The sequence below is a fragment of the Triturus cristatus genome, chromosome 11 (genome assembly GCF_964204655.1).
Source record: "Triturus cristatus chromosome 11, aTriCri1.1, whole genome shotgun sequence".
In the NCBI taxonomy this organism is placed as follows: domain Eukaryota; kingdom Metazoa; phylum Chordata; class Amphibia; order Caudata; family Salamandridae; genus Triturus; species Triturus cristatus.
Genome location: NC_140594.1, coordinates 296,096,900 through 296,122,662, shown reverse-complemented (window position 1 = coordinate 296,122,662; position 25,763 = coordinate 296,096,900). Strand labels below are relative to the sequence as shown.

Genomic DNA, 25,763 nt, shown 5'->3' with positions numbered 1-25,763 from the left:
CAGAATCACTGGAAACAACTTCTACCGTTAACTAGCAGAATCCTACCCCTGCAACCCCCCCATCAATGGATTGCCCTTGTCTTACTCATGGCCATCACCACTGGTCTACATCAACTTTTACAATCATCAACTTTTGCAATAGAATCCATGGAGGTCTTCTTAATATAACCATGGAAAAAGAGCGCAAAACTATGACACTCACCCCATCATTGGTCTCAAGCACACAGACCATGTCTGAGCTGCACTGATGTCAACCCTCTGGCTGCTGACCAAACAATGGGTTGAATTCAATATCCGATGCGTTATGCAGAAGCACCCTTTTAGTTGGGTACATCCTAATTTTCTCTGTCCGTTGATGCTATTCAGGATAACACAATGCTTATATTCGGCATACCAAAGGAGGCTCTGCATCCACCGGCAACATACAAATGTTTTGGGGTAAGACTAATATGTTAAATAGACTTCTCCTTCTGGACCTCACCTCTGCTAATGCCTCCACCCCAAAAAATTACTTTTTGAAATTAAGAAACTGTACTTGTTTCTCAGGGCCTCTGGATGACTCCCGAGTTGAGCGTCTATAATATGATCATTGTGAGCACTGAACATGCAATGATCCTACTCCTCACCTCCTGTAAAGACTCTCACCACACATACGAAAGTCATTGTGGAAGCTTCTGTACAACACTGTCAAAAACATAAGTACAATATATAAGGCTGTTCTAATTACAGCAGCCTCTCTGTTCTTCCAGCTAGAAGGCTCTGGAAGTCAGCTCCAATGAATTAATCCATACTTTAGTAGACTGAATATTCTGCGTATATCTGCTGGTTGCCCTTAAACCGAGTTCTTCAAATACAATGCTGTGTTCTCCACGGTACCCAATGCTATCAGTGAATGACTCCAGATCCCTCTGCCGCTGACTTACTCAAACCTTCTAGAGCACATGCTCTGTACCAATGGGCCTCTAGTTATACAGATAAAAATAGGTACCACCCAGTGTTATAGCACCACTACCATGAATTCATGAGAGCATAGCTGGATCTTGTAGCCAGAGAGATAAGCATTTGTGTCTCTCTGATGTAAATGTCCTTTTAGGATAAGTATCACCTATGCTTGGGTATCATGGAGTCATTTAGCCTCCAGACGTGAATGGGCGTGTTCTCTCATGACATTCCAAAAATGAACCAACCATGATAAAGTTTCCTTGTGCTCTTCCATGAACCACCCCGCTCCTGAACGGCAAGTTCTATGTCTCTGTGCTATTCTGTGAACTATCCAGGCCTGTAGAGGAAATGTTCGATGGTGGAATGCTATTCCATGAGTCACTCTGCCCTGGATGGGGAAATGATATGTAGCTGTGCTACTGCAAGAGCTATCCAGGTTTACATGTGAAACATAGATGTGCCTGTGCTCTTCCATGAAGCAAAAAGCCTTAGAGGTGAAATACGTATGTCTGAGCGCCACTATATAAGCCGCCCAGTGCTATTCCATGAGCCACCCAGTCATCGAGGGGAAATGTTCTACGATAGACCCATGTGAATTTCAAACATTATTAGCAAACTCTGAGCCAGTTGCCAAATCTAATACAGCCTCAGCTGCCTCTGCTTATGCCTTGGGAATAAGCTCTGCGGTTGAAGAAGTAGCCCCAGGAAAATACTTTTATAATAAAAGAAAAACACCTTCTGAACCATGGTTTACTAATAAACTAAGAATGCAAAAACAACTTTGCAGGAAATTAGAAAGGAAGTGGAGGGCTAACTATGACTCCCAAGGAATGTATGATGTTACAACGCATACATTTACAACGCATGCCTTTACAACGCAGTTTTTACATCGCAAAATCCTTTACAATGCATTCTTTTACATTGCATGCCATTACATCGCATTTTCCGAAACTACCTTTACAACGCATTCCATTACATCGCATTATACCTTTACAATGCATAACATTACAATGCATACCATTACATTGGATAGTATAGGGGTAATAATTACTATTCTAACTCCAGTGAGTGCAACAGTAGGGTAAGTGTTGGATAGTGTAGGGGTAAAAATTACTATTCTAACTCCAGTGAGTGCAACCGTAGGGTAAGTGTTGGATAGTGTAGGGGTACAAATTACTATTCTAACACCACTGAGTGCAACAGTAGGGTAAGTGTTGGATAGTGTAGGGGTAAAAAGTGCAACAGTAGGGTAAGTGTTGGATAGTGTAGGGGTAAAAATTACAATTCTAACTCCAGTGACTGCAACAGTAGGGTAAGTGTTGGATAGTGTAAGGTACTATGCGTTGTAATGGTATGCATTGTAATGTATTGCAATGTAATGCCTGCATTGTAGTGAAATGCGTTGTATAGACATGCGTTGTAGTGACATGCAATGTAATGACTGTGTTGTAATGACATACGATGTAAAGGATGTTGCGATGTAATGACTGCTATGTAAAGGTAGTGCGATGTAATGACTGCGTTGTAAAGGTTGTTTCCCCTCCCGAAATAAAAAAAAAAGTCTACTCGTTGGCTATTACAGATTATAAAATCCTAATCAAGGAGGAGAAGACCAACTACTTCTCTGATAATATCTCACAGTCAAAGAACTCCACTAAATAACTATTTGCCATGGTTAAAAGCCTGGTGAAAGTACCGGAATCCATTCTATATAACTGCAGCCTTGACTTTTGCAGTTCACTGGCTAAGTTTTCCCTGTCCAAAGAGGAAAAAGTCTACAATACGTTCAATAGCAGCAAGCAAAACATCACAGAATCTGCGGCAATCACAGAAACTCCCTTTACCAACAGTCTGCTTGAGACTTTTTCTCCTTTTGACATGGAAAAGGTACAATAACTAGTCCTTGCAAGTAAATCAGGCTCACCTCTTGATCCTTGTCCTCTCATCAGAAATTGTTAGTGAATCACTGACGGAAATCTTTAATGAAATCCTGAGACCAGGACTCTTTCTGGTCAAGAGGAAGAGGGCATCAACTTTGCCATTAATAAAAAAATCCAATTTGGACCAAGTGGAACCCAGTAGTTATAGGCCTATCTCCAGACTGCCATTTCCATTGAAAGTCCTGGAAAGGGCACTCAACATGGAAGTCACTTCCTTCATTGATTCTAAGAAACTCCTGGATCCGGTACAGTTCAGCTACAGTGAAGCCCACAGCACAGAGACTGCCTTGATTGCAGCGATGGAAGACCTGAGATCCATCCTGGATGAGGGAGGGAAGGCAGCCTTGATCCTATTGGACCTCTCTGCAGTCTTCGATACGGTCGACCATCATAAACTAACTAACAGGCTCTCTGAGTTTGGAACTAAAGGTATACCTCTCTCAAAGTTCTAAAGTCTTTCCTGTCAGACAGGGAACAACACGTGGAATTAGGTGAATTCACCTCGGTCAGTTTTAAGTTACATTGTGTGGTTCCGCAGAGCTCATCATTGAGCCCTAACTTGTTCAACCTAACCGTAGCCCCACTATCAAGGCTCATCAGATCTTACAGTTTTTCAGCCATATCCTATGCTGATGACTGTCAGATTATTGTCTCAGTGTCCAGCAACTTCCAGGAGGCAGCTAAACGCTTTAATATCTGTATGTCAACAAGTGGATGAGGCTTATCTGCCTAATGTTGAACTCCGGTAAGACGGAGGTTCTACTCCTAGGAAATTACACTTCTTTCTGCTCACCCATCCAATGGCCTAAGGACATGGGTATTCTTCCATCACCAGTAAACAAAGTACGAAATTTAGGAATTTTCACTGACAATAGGCTGACCTTTAAAGATCAGATCAATGCCTAAGTCTCAAAGTCTCATTATTTTTATTTTTATTTTAAAGATGATTAGAAGGTTCTGACCTTTCATTCCACCTGATCTTCAGAAGACAGTTGTGACCGCTCTGGCCTTATCTAAACTTGATTACGGAAATGCCTTATTCTTAAACATTCAAATAAAATTCTGCAGAAATTATATATGCTGCAAAACGCTCCTGCACCGCCTACTTTTGGGCATTCCTAAACTTCGAGCTGTCTCCCATGGTCTGGTAAATCTACATCTGGCTCCCAGTTGACAAAACGATCAAGTTTAAATCATTATGCATTGCTTTTCAAATGCTACATAATGTTGGTCCAGATTATTTGAAACATCTCTTTACCTGGTACACTCAATCTAGGAACTTGAGATCAACTACTGCCAAGCTTTTAGTGATCCCCAGAATAAAAAGAGCTCATTGCGGTGCGAAAAGCTTCACCGCAGGAACAGCTAAATTGTAGAACTCGCTCCCTATCACGCTAAAAGACAGTCCTAATCTATGGTCCTTCAAGACAGCACTTAAAACTTGGCTTTTTAGCAACTAAATCTGTTTCTTTGTATTTTTCATACTTTCCTTTTTTTTTATATGCAGTGCCAAGAAGCCTATGGTATTCGAGTGCTTTACAAAATTAAAATCAAATCAAATCACGACCCTGTACTATTCTATGAGCCAGCACTAGGGGGTAGTTTTCTGTATTTCTGTGCTATTCCAAGAGCCACCTACCCCTACAGGGACATTATTCATGCCACTCAGCCCTAGGAAGAAATACTTCTTTTCTCTTGTCTTGTTCAGTAAAGGACCCTGCAATAGAGACGAGGTTTTCTATCTCCCTATGTTATTATATGAGACATCGAGATTTACAGTAGAAAAGTTGAACCTCCCTATGCTTTGAGTGTTGTATGTTATAGTGTTGTTCAATTAGCCACCCAATCCTACAAGGGAAATGTCCATGTGCTGTTTCATGAGGTACCCAGCCTCGAGGAAAATGTTCTGCCTTCGTGCTGCAAAGTCTTCCACCCAGCCCTACAGGGAAAATGTTCTATGTCCCTGTGCTATTGTAAGAGGCATCCAACCACAGAGCGGAAATATTATATGTCCCCGTATGGTTCCATCATTCATGCAGCCAATGAGAGGCAATCCTTTTTTTTCTTATGCTAGTCCATGAGCCACTAAGCCTGAACGGGAAAATGTTTTGTGTCCTTATGCTATTTCACGAGGTACCCAGTACTAGAGTTTAAATGTTCTATATCCCCGTGGCATTCAACGTGCCACTGAGGTCTAGAGGAGAAATATTCTATCTCACCAAACTGTTCAATGAGAAACCCCAACCTAGTGGACAAACGCTCTATGTCCCAGTGATATTCAATGAACCCCAGCCCTAGAGCTGCATAAGTTCATACCCCTGAGCTATACATGACCCACTCAGATCTAAAGGTCAAAAGGTCTATATTTCTGTGCTATGTATGAGCCATTCTGTCCTAGAAGAGGAAAGGTCTCTGCCCTTGTGCTATTCCACTGCACACTCATCCATAGAGGGCAAATACTCTATGTCCCTGTGCTATTCCAAGAGGCATCCAGCCATAAAGGGAAAATATTTTATATTTCTGTACTATTTAATGAGCCATCCAACCGTAGATGGGAAATACTCTATGTTGTTTTGGTTTTTAGAGAGACACCCCTTCTTATAGCATCCATAGGCATAAATCTTCAAAATCCTATCTCTCGAAGATCTCCAACAAGCTCAACCCCCTCAAAGACACCTGCTATCAATCAATCAATCAATCAATCACTGCATTTGTAAAGCGCGCTACATACCCGAGAGGGTCTCAAGGCGCTGGGGGGGGGTGCTACTGGTCGAAGAGCCAGGTCTTGAGGAGTCTTCTGAAGGCCAGCAGGTCCTGGGTCTGTCGTAGGATGGTGGGGAGAGTGTTCCAGGTCTTGGCGGCGAGGTAGGAGAAGGATCTGCCGCCGGCGGTGGTTTTTCGGATACGAGGGACTGTGGCGAGGGCGAGGTTGGCTGAGCGGAGGCTTCGGGTGGGGGTGTGGAAGCTGAGTCGGTTGTTGAGGTAGGTGGGTCCGGTGTTGTGCAGTGCTTTGTGTGCGTCGATCAGGAGTTTGAAGGTGATCCTTTTGTTGACGGGGAGCCAGTGCAGGCCTCTCAGGTGGAGTGTGATGTGGCTGCGGCGGGGGACGTCGAGGATGAGTCGGGCCGAGGCGTTCTGGATGCGTTGGAGTCGTCTCAGGAGCTTGTTTGTAGTTCCTGAGTAGAGGGCGTTCCCGTAGTCGAGTCTGTTGGTGATGAGGGCCTGGGTAACGGTTTTTCTCGTGTCGAGGGGGATCCATTTGAAGATACTGCGGAGCATACGGAGGGTGTTGAAGCAGGACGCGGAGACGGCGTTGACTTGCCTGGTCATGGAGAGAGTGGAGTCGAGGATAACCCCCAGGTTGCGTGCATGGTCCGTGGGTTCCGGGGCTGTGCCAAATGACGTGGGCCACCAAGAGTCGTCCCAGGCTGATGGGGTGGGTCTGAGAATGAGGACCTTTGTCTTGTCTGAGTTCAGCTTCAGTCTGCTGTCCTTCATCCAGTCGGCTATGAAGGTAATGTCTAACAATTGCACTTCATCAAATCTCTCTATGCAGAAGCTCCCTCACTCCTACTCACTATTGTCAATACCGCCCTCACTCAAGGCTCCTTCATAGAAGCTCTCAAGATGAACCAGATCTTGCCACTCCTTAAGAAATCTACTCTAGAATTGATGTTGTCACTAACTACTGGCCCACCACCCACCAACCCTTCATGGGCAAGATCACTGAAAAAGCAGTCTAAACTCAACTCCAAGATTACATCAATGCCAGCCACTTATTGTACAACTACCAATTTGGCATGCTGCAGCATGAAGACAGCTACCTTACACATCCTAGACAGTGCCCTTCTGACCACAGATGGAGGTTAACCCAGCCTCCGAGGTTTGCTGCCTTTTACAGCATCGACCATCCCACCCTCATTGACACCCTGAAGTCTTGAATGGTATGCACTGGCAACGTCATTCAATGGATCTCCTCCAACCGTTCCAAACAACACTAGTTCATTCACAAGGGACCTCCAGGTCCCAGAAGAACCCTATCATCTGCATTGTCCTACAGGGTCCCTTCCTATCCCCATCATCTCCAACCTCTACATAGTGACTCTTGGGGCTATGTTCACTGATAACAGCATCAAATTTCACCATTATGCAGACAATGCAAAACCCTACCTGAAAGTCTCCTCCGCTTTATACATCCAATGCCTCAAAAACTGCTGTTCCCTAATACGGACCTGGATGTCCTCAAGCTCATCCCCACCAAGACAGAATTCCTGTTATTTGCCAAGAACAACAATCAATAAATAGTACAAACTTGGCTTAATTATATCAACTTTGATGGCATCAACACCAACTTTCACCTGTGCCAAGTCACTTGGATTCACCTTCCCCTTCATCGAGCAAATTGCCAAAAAAAACAAAAATGATCTCTTGCTAGCTCTTTCCCCTGAAGAAAGTCCCACAGTTCTCTTCAAAATTGTCTTACAAATTGGTGTTCAACCCTGGTTTTCTCTTATCTGGATGATGGAAATGCCACCTTTCATGGCCTATGTAACTCCATACTGGTCCACCTTAAGGGCATCCTACACACCACTGCATGTCTCATCCAGGGTCTGATGGAATATGATCACATCACCACCATCCTGATGGAAATCTGTTGTCTCCCCTAGCTGCATCACTTAGAATACCATCACACCTGCATCCCAGTGTATCTAGCTGACAATCTCACTATCTCTGGTGGCTCTCCGGACACCAGAAGCCAGGACAAAATCATACCGAATACAAAGTAAAAACAAGAGGCACTCTGCCTTTCCTGTCAATGCACCCATCATCTGGAACAAACCCCCTCATCTGTCAGGGCTGCACCAAATCTTCCAAATTTAGGAAAGCATTGAAGACACATCTCTTTCAAGAACACCACATCTTGATGAAGTGACTGACCAGTACCACATTACCTGTAAAGTCACTTATTGACTGTAGCCTTGACTTTGACCCTGTCAGTGTTATGCTGCCTTTGACTAGGTTCATGCTATACAAATACTACATACATGCATACATACATATAAACCCCTATCCTTGATTGGAAATACTTTATTTCCCTTTGGCATTAAATGAGGCACTCAGCCGTGGAGGTGAAAAGGTCTATGTTCATATTCTACTCAATGAGCTACCCAGTCCGGGAGGTCCAAAGATCTATGCTCCTGTGCCATTCCATCAGTACCAAAGCCAGAGAGGAACTGCTCCAAGTCCCTAAACTGTTCCACAAACCGTTCAAACCTGCACACACCTACACTTATAGTTGATAGCCTGTCCTTGGGCTCTTTTTGAGGTCATGCTGCCCTTCAGAAACAAGCTCAATATCACCTTGCAAACAGAGCACCCAGCAGGAAATTCCATTTGACAAATTGCTTCTTTTGAATCTAGTTAACAGCAGACTACTTCAGAACATCAAATCAACTGCTGTGAAAATACTTTGCATCTAATGGTGTCTCCTGCTTTCAGTTCTTAGTCTAATTTGAGTAGTAAAATTATTCTATTTTGTTTTAGTGAAATGAAATGCCGAAATGCCCATATGCCATAACTGAAACCCCTAGGGAGCATCTGTAAGTGGTGCACTGGAAGAATCTGGAGGGCGGCTGGACAGAAGGCTGCCTGGCAGTCCTTATACTTGGGACTAGGGTGAAGGTTTCTTTCACATCAATTACCGTTCTGCCCTTGTCAGTATCTGGAAGGTAGCAGTGGCGTGGGAAGCCCCTCGCTGTGAACTTCTTCCCTGGGTTTGGATGTTCAGCGCCCTGTGGAAAGAAGACATTATAGAAGTGAGTACATCTTTAGGACTATGCAGACGTGACATGCAGAGCAAGCAGTTATTCCCCTCATGGATACTGATAACTCCCAGGCACCCCTACAATGGCATATGCAGAGAGAAACTGATGCTCATGCAGACACTGCTAACAAAGAGACGCCTGGGGCTATATTACAGATAGCACTACTGGGTGCAAAAGGTGCTTGTGCCCACTTTATGCACACCTGGGGCACTCTGGTATTGCAGAACGGGTCACACACACTTGTAATGCCACTTAGGTAATACAGAGAGCGCCCCTGCATGATCATTAGGGGCATGCCATCATTTATACGGGAGCGTGGCCTCGTGCAAATGATGGAAAGCCATATCTATTGCGCCCGTGCCATATTACAGATGCAAGTGCAATGGCAAAGAATGGCCTGTGAGAGTCGCACTGATTGTGTGCCACATAGGAGGTGGCACTAGGAAGGACCCCAGAGAGCGGTCCTTGGGTGGGGGGCACAGGTGTTGCAGGGGCACTCTAGCTCCTACTCCACAAGCATGTGCCGTCTCACACTGGCCCCGCCACAGGGGGATAATTCCTATCCCTTCAAACAGAGGTCAGGTCCACTGACCAGTAAAAGGCAGACTTGAGGCTTCAAAGAGGCAATTCACCTTTCACCAATACACCTCTCTCAGTGCAGGGACGAGGTGTGCCTCCACTCAGAATTTTGTTTATTTTTTATTTTCTGCACTGGCCAAGTCTGTGCTGGAAGGTTCTCTATCCAATAATAATAAGGCACTTTTTCTGCCCTTTCATTGAATTTGGTTTGTCACCTCGTCGTGGTGCCCTAAGGCTGTCACGCCTTCCATTTTAGGAACGCAGGCCCTGGACATAGGGACGCCAACTTGCAAAGCTTTTTTCTGTAGCGAAGACTGGCATGCTCAAGGAGACTCAGGTCTCTGGGTCAGGGGTAAATCGCGCTACTCACAGAAAAGGCTTTATGAATCGGGACGAGGAGGATGAACCAAGGGGCAGTGAGAAACAAACCATCACCTGCAGGGGCAGTGAGAAACAAACCATCACCTGCAGGGGCAGTGAGAAACAAACCATCACCTGCAGGGGCAGTGAGAAACAAACCATCACCTGCAGGGGCAGTGAGAAACAAACCATCACCAACAGAGACACCCTCCCAGAGAGTCTCCGAAGGGCTTCGCCCCACTATCAGGCTCTGTTCGCTGTGCCTCAAGCAGAGCTGGCAGCCGGCAGACTCCTTCCTCTGCGGGGACCCCCGAGTACTAAAGAGCGCATCAGTAGGTTGCAGGTAGGCACGGCCCTTGCAATCTGTTGGCGGGGGCAGACAGTCTGACTGCCCAGCGCACGAGCACCTGCGATATCTCTCTGGAGACACTGGCCTGGCAGATGTGTGATCCTCTGCCTGCAGAGCTCAGGATCAGCAGCCCTTGTGCTCGCCTGAGAAACTGAACCAGACCATGGGAGCTCCATCTGCTAAGCCTCGGAGCTCGGCGGTTCTGTTGTACTGTGTGGATTTGCTTTGTGAGTCAGAGTGTTTTAAATGCACCCTGGCTGTCCTTCCTCTGAGCTGCAGTCTGCATATTGTGTTTGTCCTTCCCCTAAGCTACATTAGGTGCGCTGCATGTCCCATCTGTGACCGGCAGTGTGTGTAAGCTGTAATTATTTCAATGATATAATATATGAGCCTGTCTGTCCCTACTCTGAGATGCAGTATGTACTCTGTGCTTGTGTGCACTACGAACCTTCCCCAGGGCTCCAATATGTGTGCTCAGTGCCCATACTCGGGTTGGCAAAAAGAACAATTAATGGACAGAATGCTGAACAATGTCAAACATTCACCCCAGTATAGAGATCTTGGCCTAAATTCATCTTTTGTTAACTCACCATGCCATGCTGAATGCCCTTCCCCTGAGTTGCAGCATGTGTGCTTTTGTCCCTCTGAGCTGTACAAGTGTACTATCTACCCCCAGAGTTGTAGTATGTGTGCTGAACGCCCTTCCTCTGGCTGCACCACGTGTGCTATCGAACCTGAGTTGCAGTGCGTGTGCCGAACGCCCTTCCTCTGGCCTGCAGCACGTGTGCTATCGAACCTGAGTTGCAGTGCGTGTGCCGAACGCCCTTCCTCTGGCCTGCAGCACGTGTGCTATCGAACCTGAGTTGCAGTGCGTGTGCCGAACGCCCTTCCTCTGGCTGCAGCACGTGTGCTATCGACCCTGAGTTGCAGTGCGTGTCCCGAAAGCCCTTCCTCAGGCCTGCAGCACGTGTGCTATAGACCCTGAGTTGCAGTGCGTGTGCCGAACACGCTTCCTCTGGCCTGCAGCACGTGTGCTATCGACCCTGAGTTGCAGTATGTGTGCTGAACGCCCTTCCTCTGGCTGCAGCACATGTGCTATCAAACCTGAGTTGCAGTGCGTGTGCCGAACGCCCTTCCTCTGGTTGCAGCACGTGTGCTATCGAACCTGAGTTGCAGTGCGTGTCCCAAAAGCCCTTCCTCTGGCCTGCAGCACGTGTGCTATCGACCCTGAGTTGCAGTATGTGTGCTGAACGCCCTGCCTCTGGCTGCAGCACGTGTGCTATCGACCCTGAGTTGCAGTGCATGTGATGAGCGCCCTTCCTCTGGCCTGCAGCACGTGTGCTAGCGACCCTGAGTTGCAGTGCGTGTGCTGAACGCCCTTCCTCTGGCCTGCAGCACGTGTGCTATCGACCCTGAGTTACAGTGCGTGTGCCGAACGCCCTTCCTCTGGCCTGCAGCACGTGTGCTATCGACCCTGAGTTGCAGTGCGTGTGACGAGCGCCCTTCCTCTGGCCTGCAGCACGTGTGCTATCGACCCTGAGTTGCAGTGCATGTGCCGAACGCCCTTCCTCTGGCCTGCAGCACGTGTGCGATCGACCCTGAGTTGCAGTGCGTGTGCCGAACGCCCTTCCTCTGGCCTGCAGCACGTGTGCTTTAGACCCTGAGTTGCAGTGCATGTGCCGAACGCCCTTCCTCTGGCGGCAGCACGTGTGCTATTGACCCTGAGTTGCAGTGCGTGTGCTGAACGCCCTTCCTCTGGCTGCAGCACGTGTGCTATCGACCCTGACTTGCAGTGCGTGTGCTGAACGCCCTTCCTCTGGCCTGCAGCACGTGTGCTATCGACCCTGAGTTGCAGTGCGTGTGCCGAACGCCCTTCCTCTGGTTTGCAGCACGTGTGCTGTCTACCCTGGGTTGCAGTGTGTGTGTGCCGAACGCCCTTCCTCTGGCCTGCAGCACGTGTGCTATCGACCATGAGTTGCAGTGCGTGTGCCGAACGCCCTTCATCTGGCTGCAGCACGTGTGCTATTGACCCTGAGTTGCAGTGCGTGTGCCGAACGCCCTTCCTCTGGCTGCAGCACGTGTGCTATCGACCCTGAGTTGCAGTGCGTGTGCGTAACGCCCTTCCTCTGGCCTGCAGCACGTGTGCTATCGACCCTGAGTTGCAGTGCGTGTGCCGAACGCCCTTCCTCTGGCCTGCAGCACGTGTGCTGTCTACCCTGGGTTGCAGTGTGTGTGTGCCGAACGCCCTTCCTCTGGTCTGCAGCACGTGTGCTATCGACCCTGAATTGCAGTGCGTGTGCCGAACGCCCTGCCTCTGGCTGCAGCACGTGTGCTATTGACCCTGAGTTGCAGTGCGTGTGCCGAACGCCCTTCCTCTGGCCTGCAGCACGTGTGCTATCGAACCTGAGTTGCAGTGCGTGTGCCGAACGCCCTTCCTCCGGCTGCAGCACGTGTGCTATCGACCCTGAGTTGCAGTGCGTGTGCCGAACGCCCTTCCTCTGGCCTGCAGGACGTGTGCTATCGACCCTGAGTTGTAGTGCGTGTGCCGAACGCCCTTCCTCTGGCTGCAGCATGTGTGCTATCGAACCTGAGTTGCAGTGCGTGTGCCGAACGCCCTTCCTCTGGCCTGCAGCACGTGTGCTATCGACCCTGAGTTGCAGTGCGTGTGCCGAACGCCCTTCCTCTGGCCTGCAGCACGTGTGCTATCGAACCTGAGTTGCAGTGCGTGTGCCGATCGCCCTTCCTCTGGCCTGCAGCACGTGTGTTATCGACCCTGAGTTGCAGTGCGTGTGCCGAACGCCCTTCCTCTGGCCTGCAGCACGTGTGCTATCGAACCTGAGTTGCAGTGCGTTTGCTGAACGTCCTTCCTCTGGCCTGCAGCACGTGTGTTATCGACCCTGAGTTGCAGTGCGTGTGCCGAACGCCCTTCCTCTGGCTGCTGCACGTGTGCTATCGAACCTGAGTTGCAGTGCGTGTGCCGAACGCCCTTCCTCTGGCATGCAGCACGTGTGCTATCGACCCTGAGTTGCAGTGCGTGTGCCGAACGCCCTTCCTCTGGCCTGCAGCACGTGTGCTATCGACCCTGAGTTGCAGTGCGTGTGCCGAACGCCCTTCCTCTGGCATGCAGCACGTGTGCTATCGACCCCGAGTTGCAGTGCGAGTGCCGAACGCCCTTCCTCTGGCCTGCAGCATGTGTGCTGTTTACCCTCTGAGCTGCAGTGTGTGTGCTGGATGCCCTACCTCTGACCTGCAGCACGTGCGCTATGGCCCCCCTGAGATACAGCACATGTGCTGTATACCACTGAGCTGCAATGTGTGCACTGCATGCCCCTCCTCTAGTTTGCAGCAAGTGTGCTATATACCCACTGAGCGGAGGTTGGTGTGCTGAATGCCCTCCCTATGACCTGCAGCACGTGCGCTATCTACTCTCTAAGCTGCAGAATGTGTCTTCTGTAGGTCTGCAATACGCACACTCTGTCCGTCCACCCTCTGAACTACAGTGTGAACACTTTATCTGTCTTTCTTCACAGCCACCAGGCGTTACGTCTGTACTTTGGAGTTGTAGCTTATTATTTCGTTCCTCTGAGCTGAAGTGTGGGATGTCTGTCTGCAATCCGGACTTCAGTGAGTGTTGTGTGTCCTTGCTGCAGTGTGTACCGTATGTCCATCTTCCGAGCGCAGTGTGGTCACTCTGTACTTCTGCTCTCCACAAAGGCACAATGTGTGCGGTGCCCCTAATGTTACCTGCAGCGTGGGCTCTCTGCCCTTTATTGTAGCTGTAGTGCGCTGTGTCTTAATTGTAGCTGCACTGTGTGTTTTCTGCCCTCCATCTGAGCCGCAGCGAGTGCACTCTATCATTCCTCTGTTTTCCTCCGAGGCACAGTGTGTGCTCCCTGTGCCGAATCATACCTGCAGTGTGTACTCTCTGGCCTTTATCTTAGTTGTTGTGTGTGTTGTGGGTCCTTAATTCTATATGCAGTGTGGGCTTTCTATCCTTCCTCCGAGCAGCAGAGTGGGTCCGCTTTCCTCTAAGCCACAGTTTTGGACGGTTTTGGTTGCCTGTCCTTCCTTCAAACCAGAGTGTGTATTGCCTCACACTAATCCTATCTGCATTGTGTGCTCTCTCTCCTTATTCTTAGCTGCAGTGTATCCTGTATGTCCTTCCTTTGAGTTGCAGTTTGTGTATTCTATTCTTACTCTGCTCTGAGAAGCAGTGTGTGCTGTCTGCCCTTCCTCAAAGCTAGTGTGTGCTCTGCCCTTCCTCAAAGCTACAGTGTGTGCTCTGCTCTTCCTCAAAGCCACAGTGTGTGCTGTCTGCCCTTCCTCAAAGCTACGGTGTGTGCTGTCTGGCCTTCCTCCGAGCCACAGTGTGTGCTGTCTGCCCCTCCTCAAAGCTACAATGTGTGCTGTCTGCCCCTCCTCAAAGCTACAATGTGTGCTGTCTGCCCTTCCTCAAAGCTACAGTGTGTGCTGTCTGCCCTTCCTCCGAGCCACAGTGTCTGCTGTCTGCCCTTCCTCCGAGCCACAGTGTGTGCTGTCTGACCTTCCTCCAAGCTACAGTGCATGCTGTCTGCCCTCCCTCCGAGCCACAGTGTGTGCTGTCTGTCCTTCCTCCGAGCTACAGTGTGTGCTGTCTGCCCTTCCTCCGAGCCACAGTGTGTGCTGTCTGCCCTTCCGCCGAGCTACAGTGTGTGCTGTCTGCCCTTCCTCCGAGCTACAGTGTGTGCTGTCTGCCCTTCCTCCGAGCCACAGTGTGTGCTGTCTGTCCTTCCTCCGAGCCACAGTGTGTGCTGTCTGCCCTTCCTCCGAGCTACAGTGTGCTGTCTGCCCTTCCTCCGAGCCACAGTGTGTGCTGTCTTCCCTTCCTCCGAGCCACAGTGTGTGCTGTCTGCCCTTCCTCCGAGCTACAGTGTGCTGTCTGTCCTTCCTCCGAGCTACAGTGTGCTGTCTGCCCTTCCTCCGAGCCACAGTGTGTGCTATCTGTCCTTCCTCGAAGCTACAGTGTGTGCTGTCTGCCCTTCCTCCGAGCTACAGTGTGCTGTCTGCCCTTCCTCCGAGCTACAGTGTGCTGTCTGCCCTTCCTCCGAGCCACAGTGTGTGCTGTCTGCCTTTCCTCCAAGCCACAGTGTGTGCTGTCTGCCCTTCCTCCGAGCTACAGTGTATGCTGTCTGCCCTTCCTCCGAGCTACAGTGTGCTGTCTGCCCTTCCTCCGAGCCACAGTGTGTGCTGTCTGCCCTTCCTCCAAGCCACAGTGTGTGCTGTCTGCCCTTCCTCCGAGCTACAGTGTGTGCTGTCTGTCCTTCCTCCAAGCTACAATGTGTGCTGTCTGCCCTTCCTCCGAGCCACAGTGTGTGCTGTCTTCCCTTCCTCCGAGCCACAGTGTTTGCTGTCTGCCCTTCCTCCGAGCTACAGTGTGTGCTCTCTGCCCTTCCTCCGAGCTACAGTGTGTGCTGTCTGTCCTTCCTCCGAGCTACAGTGTGTGCTCTCTGCCCTTCCTCCGAGCTACAGTGTGTGCTGTCTGTCCTTCCTCCAAGCTACAGTGTGTGCTGTCTGCCCTTCCTCAAAGCTTCAGTGTGTGCTGTCTGCCCTTCCTCCGAGCCACAGTGTGTGCTGTCTGTCCTTCCTCCAAGCTACAGTGTGTGCTGTCTGCCCTTCCTCCGAGCCACAGTGTGTGCTGTCTTCCCTTCCTCCGAGCCACAGTGTGTGCTGTCTGCCCTTCCTCCGAGCCACAGTGTGTGCTGTCTTCCCTTCCTCCGAGCCACAGTGTGTGCTGTCTGCCCTTCCTCCGAGCCACAGTGTGTGCTGTCTTCCCTTCCTCCGAGCCACAGTGTGTGCTGTCTGCCCTTCCTCCGAGCCACAGTGTGTGCTGTCTTCCCTTCCTCCGAGCTACAGTGTGTGCTGTCTGCCCTTCCTCCGAGCTACAGTGTGTGCTGTCTGTCCTTCCTCCAAGCTACAGTGTGTGCTGTCTGTTCTTCCTCCAAGCTTCAGTGTGTGCTGTCTGCCTCTAATCATAGAAGCAGTGAGAGCTTGCTGTCCTAATTGTAGCTGCAGTGTGTGAAATCTGCCCTTGCTGCCCTTTCTCTTTCTTTAATTTTAGCTGCAGGTTTTATGTTATGTTAAATTAGAGTGCATGAATACATAGCTCTTGGTGGATAACAAGGGTAAAACCTACGGGAAGACAGACAGACGTACCTGCAAGTTAAAAAGGCCCTTTCAGTGGCCGCCTACAGTGCAACACGTTTGGTTTGGAGGTAGAGAACACCAGAATCCCAGAGTTTAGCTGCTGCCATCGAAAAGGCATGTGGGCTGTCTATCCCTAATCGTAGTGCCAACTTGTGCTGACCGTCATTAACTTTGGCTGTAGTGTGTGCTATCTGCACTTATTCGAACCCATACCACGTGCTGAAGACTCCTTAATCTGAGGTGCAGCGTGTACACAGTTACACACTGTAAATAATGTTCGCTCCATTGTGAGCTGTCTGTCGTTAATTCTAGCTGAGTGTGTCTGGACTGTCCTTAATCTGAGCTGCATCTTGTGCTGCCTGTCCTTAATTTTAGTTGTAGTGTGTCTGGACTGTCCTTAATTAGGGTCCTTCATCTAAACTGCAGCTTGTGCTGTCTGTCCTTAATCTTAGCTGCAGTTTGTATAGACTGTCCTCCACTTTAGCTGAAGTGTGTGCTGTCTGTCCTTAATATAAAATGCAGCTTGTGATGTCTGTCTCTAATTTTAACTGCAATGTGTCCGACTGTCCTTAATTTTATCTACAAAGTGTGCTGGTTGGCCTTAATATGAGCTGCAGCTTGTGCTGTCTGTCCTTCATTTTAGCTGCAGTGTGTGTGGGCTGTACTTAATGTTAGCTCCTTCATCTAAACTTCAGCTTGGTTTGTCGGTCCTTAATTATAGTTGCAGTGTGTTAGGATTGTCTTTAATTTTAGTTGCAGTACGTGCTGGCTCGCCTTAATCTGAGCTGCAGCTTGTGTTGTGTGTCCTTAATGTTAGCTGCAGTATGTCTGGACTGTCCTTAATTTTAGTTGGAGTGTCTGGACTGTCCTTAATTTTAGCTGCAGTGTGTGCTGTCTGTCCTTAATTTTAACTGCAGTATGTGCTGTCTGTCCTTAATTTTAGCTGCAGTGTGTCTGGACAGTCCTTAATTGTAGCTGCAGTGTGTGCTGTCTGTCCTTAACTTTATCTGCAGTGTGTCTGGACAGTCCTTAATTTTAGCTGCAGTGTGCAATGTCTGTCCTTAATTTTAGCTGCAGTATGTCTGGACAGTCCTTAATTTTAGCTGCAGTTTGTGCTGGCTATCCTTAATCGGAGCTCCAGCTTGTGCTGTCTGTCCTTAATTTTGACTGTAGTGTGTGCTGCCTACACTTAGTCGAAGCTATTGTGCGTGCTGTATGCTCATCATCTGAGCTGTAGTCGACGCAAGATTGTCATTATTTGATGCTGGTGTGCCGACTCTCGTTAATCTTAACTGCAGCGCCTGTCTGCTGCCCTTCAAGCCACTTTCTGTATCCCCCAGTGGGTGGTCTGTTGGCTGCCCGTGGTCCACGAAGGGGACCCTCATAAGAGGGCGGCCGCCTTAGTGCCACATAAGGGCACACAAGTCAGTCCAGTTGGTGGGGGACCCCCTAGGGGTCCGCGTGCCGCGTCATTTCCTGTAAGGGGTGGGCGGGGAATGCAGTATAAGTGCCTCTCCTTGCCCACCTGGCAGCCTCTTTGTGGCTGCCCTCGACGCCGTACACTGTGTCGTGTGGTTTATTTCCTAATGATATTGCTGTATATGGGCTGGGGAGTGTTGCTGATATTGGCACTATGCCTCCCCTTCCTCAACTCTGGCTCTGTCTAGCTTTGTTATGAGATAGGATGTTCAGGCGGATGGATAGGTGGGACAGGGTTCCATGCTGGTCGCAGGGGGTAACGCAGTGAGCCGCTCACCTGGATTCCTGACGGGATGTCGTACACGATGCGGATGGTTTTGAACTCGGTGTAGCCTGGCAGGGCATGAGGGATGATGTGGAATTCCATCTTCCCAGGTGGCTGCGTCCCCGTCTTCTCACCATAGATAGCCTTACAGGTGGGGCACTGCAGACTGCCGTCCTTTCAGGGAAGAGAAGGGGAGATTTCAGAGGGAGGAAACGGGTGACCAATGAATACATACATGCCAGCTTCACACAAGGCCCACTGACTGCAGGGAAACAAACCAAGAACTAATCTTTATTGAGGGTCAAAGATCAACAGGTAAGACAAGGATTCTAGCCACACTGACTGGTACAATCCCTTGATGGAATCTAGATGCTAGAAGGGTCCACTCTTCAGGCCACCACCAGTGAGGTGGAAGGTGACACGTGATTAGAGCCTGCACAAGATTTGCATGAGTTGTCATGCATATGTACCACCACTATGCACAAAGAGAACGAGGTATGGGGCAATAATGACTGCACCTATCATTCAGTGGGGTCAACGTCTATATTGATTTCTCGGGTGCCAAGAATCTGAGGTTCAATACCTCTAAACCTCCTAGGATCTAGGATCCTATAAATCATAAACAAAGCACTGCGATCCAGCACACCACATGATCATTATAAAATACAATATTGTATAATGAAGAATATCATTCCATTCAGCAAGTCTGTTTTCAGATTTCTTTATTTAATTTCTTCTTTAAAAACAACGTAGCCAACGTGTTTTGTACTTACGGACTTCTTCAGGGCAAATTGTGAAAAGAGGGGCTTTTTCTTGGGTTACCTCAATGCTGAAGTTTATGTTAAACGCTTCCAGAATTGTAATAAAAGGGGCTTAGTCTTGTACTTCTTTAGTGCTACGATCTATGGCAGACGCTCCCTTTTATAAAAACAAACTTCTGTATGGCCGTATTCGTTTTCACGGATTTGTATGATGTTCTCTGTGCGGTTATTGCCCTGTAGGGGTCTAAGGTTTTGTCTATTTGTGGTTCAAAGGAACGGTCCCTCCATCTCACAGCCCATGAACATCAAACAAATCCGTGAAAACGAATACGGCCATACACAAGTTTTTTTTTTTAAGCGACCACAAGAAAAGCTACCAAAAGATAGGAACTTATAAATTTGAAGATAATGGGAAAAAAGTGTGTGTACACTTTAGACAGAAACACATTGGGCTGATTATTGTTTTTATGTTTTGTGTATAGGTATTGTTGTTGGTTTCATTTAAATTGTGGGAGAAATCTATTCATCCAGCAGAAGGTGGCTCTAAATATTGGAAATCCACCGAAACGCGTTGATGCAACTTGAACACTAAATCTGATAAGCGTTGAGTGATGCAGTAGATATCAATGATCTTACCAATACTCTGTACAATAACCAAAACAGATTAGTGATCTAAAGACATATGTGATTGTTTTATGTATTTCCCTGTCTTTGTCAGTGTTTATGTATTTAAGTAATGTATTTGTTCTCTTATTAGAAATTATGTGATTGTCTTTTGTATTTTCCCTGTCTTTGCCAATATTTAAGTGCTAAAGTAATGAACTTGTTGCCATATTAGAAATTGCCGGTGTTTGATATTATAGAAAGAGATCTTTCCACCATTGTAATGGAGGTATGACATGGTGAATTTTTATCTGCATTTTTTTTGTCAGGACCTTGTCTGTCCTTTTTAAAAAAAAATATATATATATATTTTTAATGTTCAAATGTGATTGCAATATTGCTCAGTATAGAAATATTGACTTTTTATGAATAAAGTATACATTTTTGCTATTAATGTGGGGCTTCACCTTGATGTATCCAGGGGATTATAAGAAGTGATGAGGTAGATTGTGTGAAGAGTATGAATAGTGTGCGAGATCCGTTCACCCAAAGGGAGTTCTTACCCGACTAGATATCCTGAACATAGTGCCCTGTCCCTTTGGAGAGTAGGTCATCTCTCTGCTTTTTTATGGTAAAAACCTGTTACTCATAGAAACTGACCACAAACCACTATACCTGTATGCACCTATATGACTTTGTAGTTTTGGCAGACAACTAATGTAGTGGAGAAAGAACCAGTGGCCAAATGGTATGATCTCTTTCCTGGGGGCTAACAAAGTATTAGATGTACAGAAAAAGCAGCAGTGACAACTATCGTTAAGGTGTATCTAATCCAGAAAAAATACTTGTTTTTTGCAAAGAAGCCAATTTTAATTTTTCGGAAATTGGCGTTAGTCAGAGGAAAGAAGGTTGGGCCTTGGATCTACTAGGTCTTGCTAAGTATGAACAGGTTATGAGCAGCAGAGTGAACTGCCTGGGGCAGTATGATAGTGAATGGTGGGCATTCAAGGACCCTTGCATATAATCTGCGAGCATGTGCATGTGTGTGATGCTGATGTTCTGTGCATATATTATTAAACCCTGTGGGGCATATTTTCAAGGGCATTATCGCCGCTTTATCGGCACTTTTTGTCGCCGAAGCGGCGATAATTTCATCGCCTTATTAGCAAGGCGGCGCTAATATGCATTAGCGCATGTTAGCTGCCGTTTTTGTAATGCCACGCATCTTCGCGATATACATCGCTAATGAGATGCAAAGTAGGCTGTAACACCATGACAAAAGGTCGCAAACAGGACATCGCGCTATTTACAACGCGGCCCCAGAACCACGAAGCGATGATGAAAGCCGCGCTAACCGTGGTTTTCGCAGGCTCCTTTTCGCCAGGTCAAAACTTGACTTAGGCATGTTTTGAATGGGAGGTGGATTGTTTGGTTACGTCCACACTCCCCTATCATCAAGCTTTTCATTAGCGTGTGAAATCATCGCTTGACTTCACACGCTAATGATGAATATCGCCGTCTATCGCAGGTTTGTACATCGCCTGTGAGCAAGACGTTGTAAATACGCCGCTAACACGGCGATGTAAACCAGCGATAGGTGGCGATATTCAAAATTGCGCTAAGCGAGATTTGCGCTGTTTAATGCGAAGCGTTGATAATATCCCCCTGTGTTCTTGGTTTGTAAAAACAAAAATACGAAATTTATGGAGATTGTTAAGTGGCTAAAGTTAAATCTCCACAATTATTGGTGATATTTGTGATCGCATGTGATTTGTTATGATTTTGATATTGCTTTCTAGCACCTGCTTTGTTTTTTTTTATTTTTATTAATATAAGAGTGTCAGATTTATAGCTCACACCTGTGAGATCCGATGGCCAAAAGTATTGTTGCCAAAAATAACAAGCAATTTTTAATGCTACCAACAAAAGGTGCGAGCGATCACAAAAGATACATATAGGGACCCGTTGTTTTGTCCATCACATTAGTGCTGAATCCTTGCCTGCAACAACTATAAGAGGCTTGTTTTGTGCCATCCATGAGTAAGAGGTGGAAAAGCGACTGGTCCTGATGCTCTCAAGTCCAATGTCGTCAATGCCAGCTCTGTTGATGGGCGGGAATGTTGCTACCAGTTCAAACAGTGAGAGGGAAATCACATACAATCCTGCAGAAGGGGGTCTCTTGTCTCCTTGTCCCTATGTCTACTTTATCTTTCCTGCAAGACATCTACAAAGCCGACCAAGGTTAGATCAGATGAAAATTCAGAGGAATACATTCCTCAAGATAAAGAAGTCAAGTTCAGAGCAGGGTTTTTATCCTGTGTTTCCTGATGACACTTATAGAAAAAAACAGGGCAGGGTGAAGGATGCAAACTTATATGTGTCTTTCGGGACCTTGACCTGGCTTTAAAATCCATAGAGGGGCATATGCTCTGGGACTGGAGGTAAGAAATGGGACAGGAAGCTATCTCACCCAGCTACTGCATCAAGGCACCAGAGTCTCTGTGAGGGGTAGGCGAGGAAGAGTGTAAATAAAATGGGAGAACTTGACTCGCTTCGGCTGGGAAAGTCGCAGGACACTTTGGCTGCAGGAGGAGCCTAGCCTCATACATGTGTCTTATTTCTGGTAGGAGGAAGCATACACTGCTCCCCCGCCACAGAATACACTCCCCTTCCCTCCCCTGCTCCCTTACACCACCCACAGACCTGCACATTTACCACCAGCGCTACGCAGGTGGTAAAAATATGCTGTAAAACCCCCTGGAATGGTGAAATCTATGTGATGATCAGACAAAAATAGTCTTTCATAATAATTCCCCATTCCATAGGGTTTTACTCGTAATCGCACAATACTGGTGTGAAATTCCTGCATGCTAACAATAAAGTTGCATGTGATTCTGCCATTACCCTAGTAATGTGCAACTTATAACCAGGGCCTATGTGAGTGGAACTGCAGTAGTGTACAAATCTCAAAGGATTTACTAGCGAGACTTACCCCAACAGGCAAATATTTCAACATAGGCAGAATATCAACACAACAAAGATTGTGCATTTTGGGCGGTCTGCAGAGAGATGCACATGGAAACGAAGGTGCTGCGAGACTGAGCACCCTCAACGTATACGTCCTCACAACTGCAGGCACAGAGAGTTGCGTGTAATTTATACGTTTCCATCAGTAGTTTATGGGAAAGCGGGGGTGGCGGCCAGGGCGCATTTTTCATGTTCTGAACAAATCTTGGTTCAATTTGTCAATGTCTTTGAGAGCAGAATAGGTGCAGTGGTTTCCTATGGGCAGGAGGGATGGGCCTTATAGAGCGACAAAATGAATAAAAAACCATGCTTATGCATGATCTCTGGTCTCGGTGGCTCTGCACCGCCTCGCAGTGCGATACTAGGAGCTGTGGTGCATCAATGATAGTGAGTGAGAGTGGTGGCTCCAGCTCGATGTCTTTATAAAAAGCTATTGAAAGCCTCCCCTGGATCCTGTGAGCACAAATGAGCGGTCAGAGTGTAAAATGCACAGCAAGTGAACAGAAGCACGAGGGGGCAGGGGTGGCGACCCTTGGCCAGAGCCCAGGATCTGCTGCAGATCTAAGGTTGGAAGATATTAAACCCAGAATATTAAACAATCCATGGAAAATGATATAATGTGAGATGAGAGCACTGCCTGCTACAAATGTGCTGTGTCCAGGTTTGTCCTGTGAAGCCCTACCTGCAACCTTTCCAATCTCTGGCATATCCAAGGTCGATAAGAGCGCTGCGGTTGAACACACCTCTCCCAAGGTACGCAGCGTCTCACTGCGGCAAGTCCAGGCAAACCTCCTCATTGTGCCCTCGAGAGCTGGGAGTGGTGGCAAACCGCAGGGGCTTTGCTTGCTTGCGCTGCTCTATCAAAAGATCCCACTTGATAAGACCTTATCGGGCTGGTTACAGGCATAAAGAGCAGGCCAAGGACCTCAACCTACAGGGCAGATATAATACCAGGCCTTTGAAGAGGGCTGAACCCACCAAACACGCGCTACACAAAGGAAATGAAAAGCTACACTCAGGGCAAGCTTATCTCTGACACCCATTTGTCGAGAAGGGTGGGCCTGTAGTTTCTCGGCTACACCTACCCGGCAGAGGGCCGTCTGGCTGACCAGCGTTCTTACATTATGTGTCCATCTCTAGTTCTATTTAGCATCCTAGTTTGAATGATGAGATTGTATCAGATACTCCAGAATGCGTAGAATGTTGGCACTAGCTATGGTTATTTCTCTCAATTATTTTTACACTTTTCCCTTTAAGTCTAGAATTTTATAAGGATCAAAATGTGCATATTTCAACATTTTTAATTACATAATTCCAAATAGCAAATATAAAATAAGCCCAGTCTATAATGCAATTTAAACAGTTCGAGGTACAGTGTTCTAAGTTGCAATAAAGGTCTCCACAAAAGGCTGAAAAAAAGACAAAAAATATTGACTTAAAATTTACAGCTGGAGAAGAATACAACAATCTAGGTAAAGAAGTGGTTGAACAGCAGATGCCATATCCATTTTACTACCAAGTGGCAAGATAAGGAGCTACAGGTACTTTTCCGTCGCTGCATCCTATTTGTACACGGTTCATTCAGTGGGTGCCAGGTGTCCCATTTCTGGAATCCAGCTTACTGTTGCCATGGAGGTAGAAGATTTCCATCTTTCAAGAAATGTTTTTAACAAGGATTAGAATGCTAATAATCCAACCCATCGACTGAGCTTTGTCAGGGGTGGGCCAAGTCAAGCCACTGTTAAAGAGGATTACTGATGTCGATAATCGATATCAAGGGGGCTGTAAAGTGAATCTTTTCAGCTTGTTCACCCCAGAAAGAAGTTTTCCTGCAGCACACATACAGAGGCACCTAGATTGACATCTCGATGGCTGCATGACCAATATTCCCCTTTTGCCGCAACCATCAGTTTGACAAATGTATGCAGTGGCCAATAAATCATCAGCAAAATTATTGCAGTTGGTTATGAATTCTTGGCATATTATTGACCCTTGGGTCTGATCTGATATCTACTGTTTGACCCAAACACGCTTATGAGGAGCGAGGTTGGGATCTCTTTCCCAACTTATCCTTATTTATTTTTTAATAGGTGACGCTCGTATTTTTGTACGATTCTGTAAATTGTGGATTCTAAGGGCCTGATTTAGAGTTTGGCAGATCGCTGAATGTCCATCAGGGTGACAGAATACTTTACTCCGGCTTCCTGATGTACACACCACATGCCACATTTAGAGATGCCCGCCGGCTTCACAGACATCTCTTGTTATTGACAGGAACCGCCGTTATGGTGAATTCGTTCAATGTAGGAAAAGTTTGACTGATGGTACTGTTAACAAGCATATGCCATGCAATCGGTCTCGCCTTTGGGACCTTATATGTATTTAGCTATGCAGCACATTAGCCTGGGTGCTGAAACATCTACTGTTCTTCAACATGGAGGGAAAGTAAGCACCAAACTGCGTGACACACCAGGTATGGGGTCACATGGAGAGAAATATTGCCTTTCAACTGGAAATGGTATAGTCCAAAACTCTGTATTTAATATAAAATCAGGGCCTTCGGTGGTCATATCACTGAAAATATAAGATTTGAAAAAAAATATTATTGTCTACGTGTGATCGTGGAAGACAATTTCTATTTGCTAGAATCTAGAGAATGCTAAAGCTATTCTAGTATTTTACTGACCTCTGCTGGTCGTTTTCTATCAAGAAAGTTGAATGGAGGCAGTTGCCAGGACAAAAAAAGTCCCTAACCAGAAAGCAATTCTGGTATTTTACTGAACTCTACTGGTCGTTTTCTATCAAGACAGTTAAATAGAGGCAGTTGAACAAGAAAAAAACAATTCTGTTATTTTACTGACCTCTTCTGGTCGTTTTCTATCAAGACAGTTAAATAGAGGCAGTTGAACAGAAAAAAAGTCCCTATGCGGAAGCAGACAAGTCCTAGGCCTGATCTCCAGAGTCCACAAAGTACATGCACATATAAGTATATACTAAAGTATATACAAGAGGTCTTGAATGCTCGACCTAAAAATGACAGGTGGCTGTGAAACTTTCCAAAGTTCTTGTTTTTCAAAAGCAAACCCCCAAAGTAGGAGTTTGTTTTTGAAAATAAAAAAAGAACATATCTCACTAACTCGGGGTCATAATTATTTTTTCCTGTTTTTCACCATCAGGTTTTACCTGATGGCGAAGAACATAAAAATAACACATAATGCCGTCCTCCTTAAATAGGATGGACTGTGTTATGTGCATTCTCCGGTGGCTCCTACACCGTCAGGCCATTGAAGGAAGTATTCCATTCACAGAGCCAACGGGGCCTCGGTCAACAGCTCAGCTCCAAATGAAGCAGGCAGACTGTCAGTTTACTCCATTTTGTGTGTACTCTGTTTAATAAATTCTAAATCAGCCCATCAGTTCAGTGTAATTGTATACCAGAGACAGTAAAAA

At 47.1% G+C, this 25,763-nt stretch overlaps 1 protein-coding gene across 2 annotated transcripts in view; it reads right to left on the bottom strand.

The window, feature by feature from the left end:
* The window catches only part of DTX1 (deltex E3 ubiquitin ligase 1), a 313,999-nt gene that overhangs the window by 9,638 nt on the left and 278,598 nt on the right, over positions 1–25,763 (bottom strand). For both annotated transcript variants that reach the window (XM_085636106.1, XM_085636107.1), the window contains exons 8-9: positions 17,935–18,096; positions 8,585–8,674 (exon numbers count right to left, since the gene is read on the bottom strand). In XM_085636106.1, the coding sequence (XP_085492232.1) occupies positions 8,585–8,674; positions 17,935–18,096 (252 nt within the window). The remainder of the gene's footprint in view (positions 1–8,584; positions 8,675–17,934; positions 18,097–25,763) is intronic.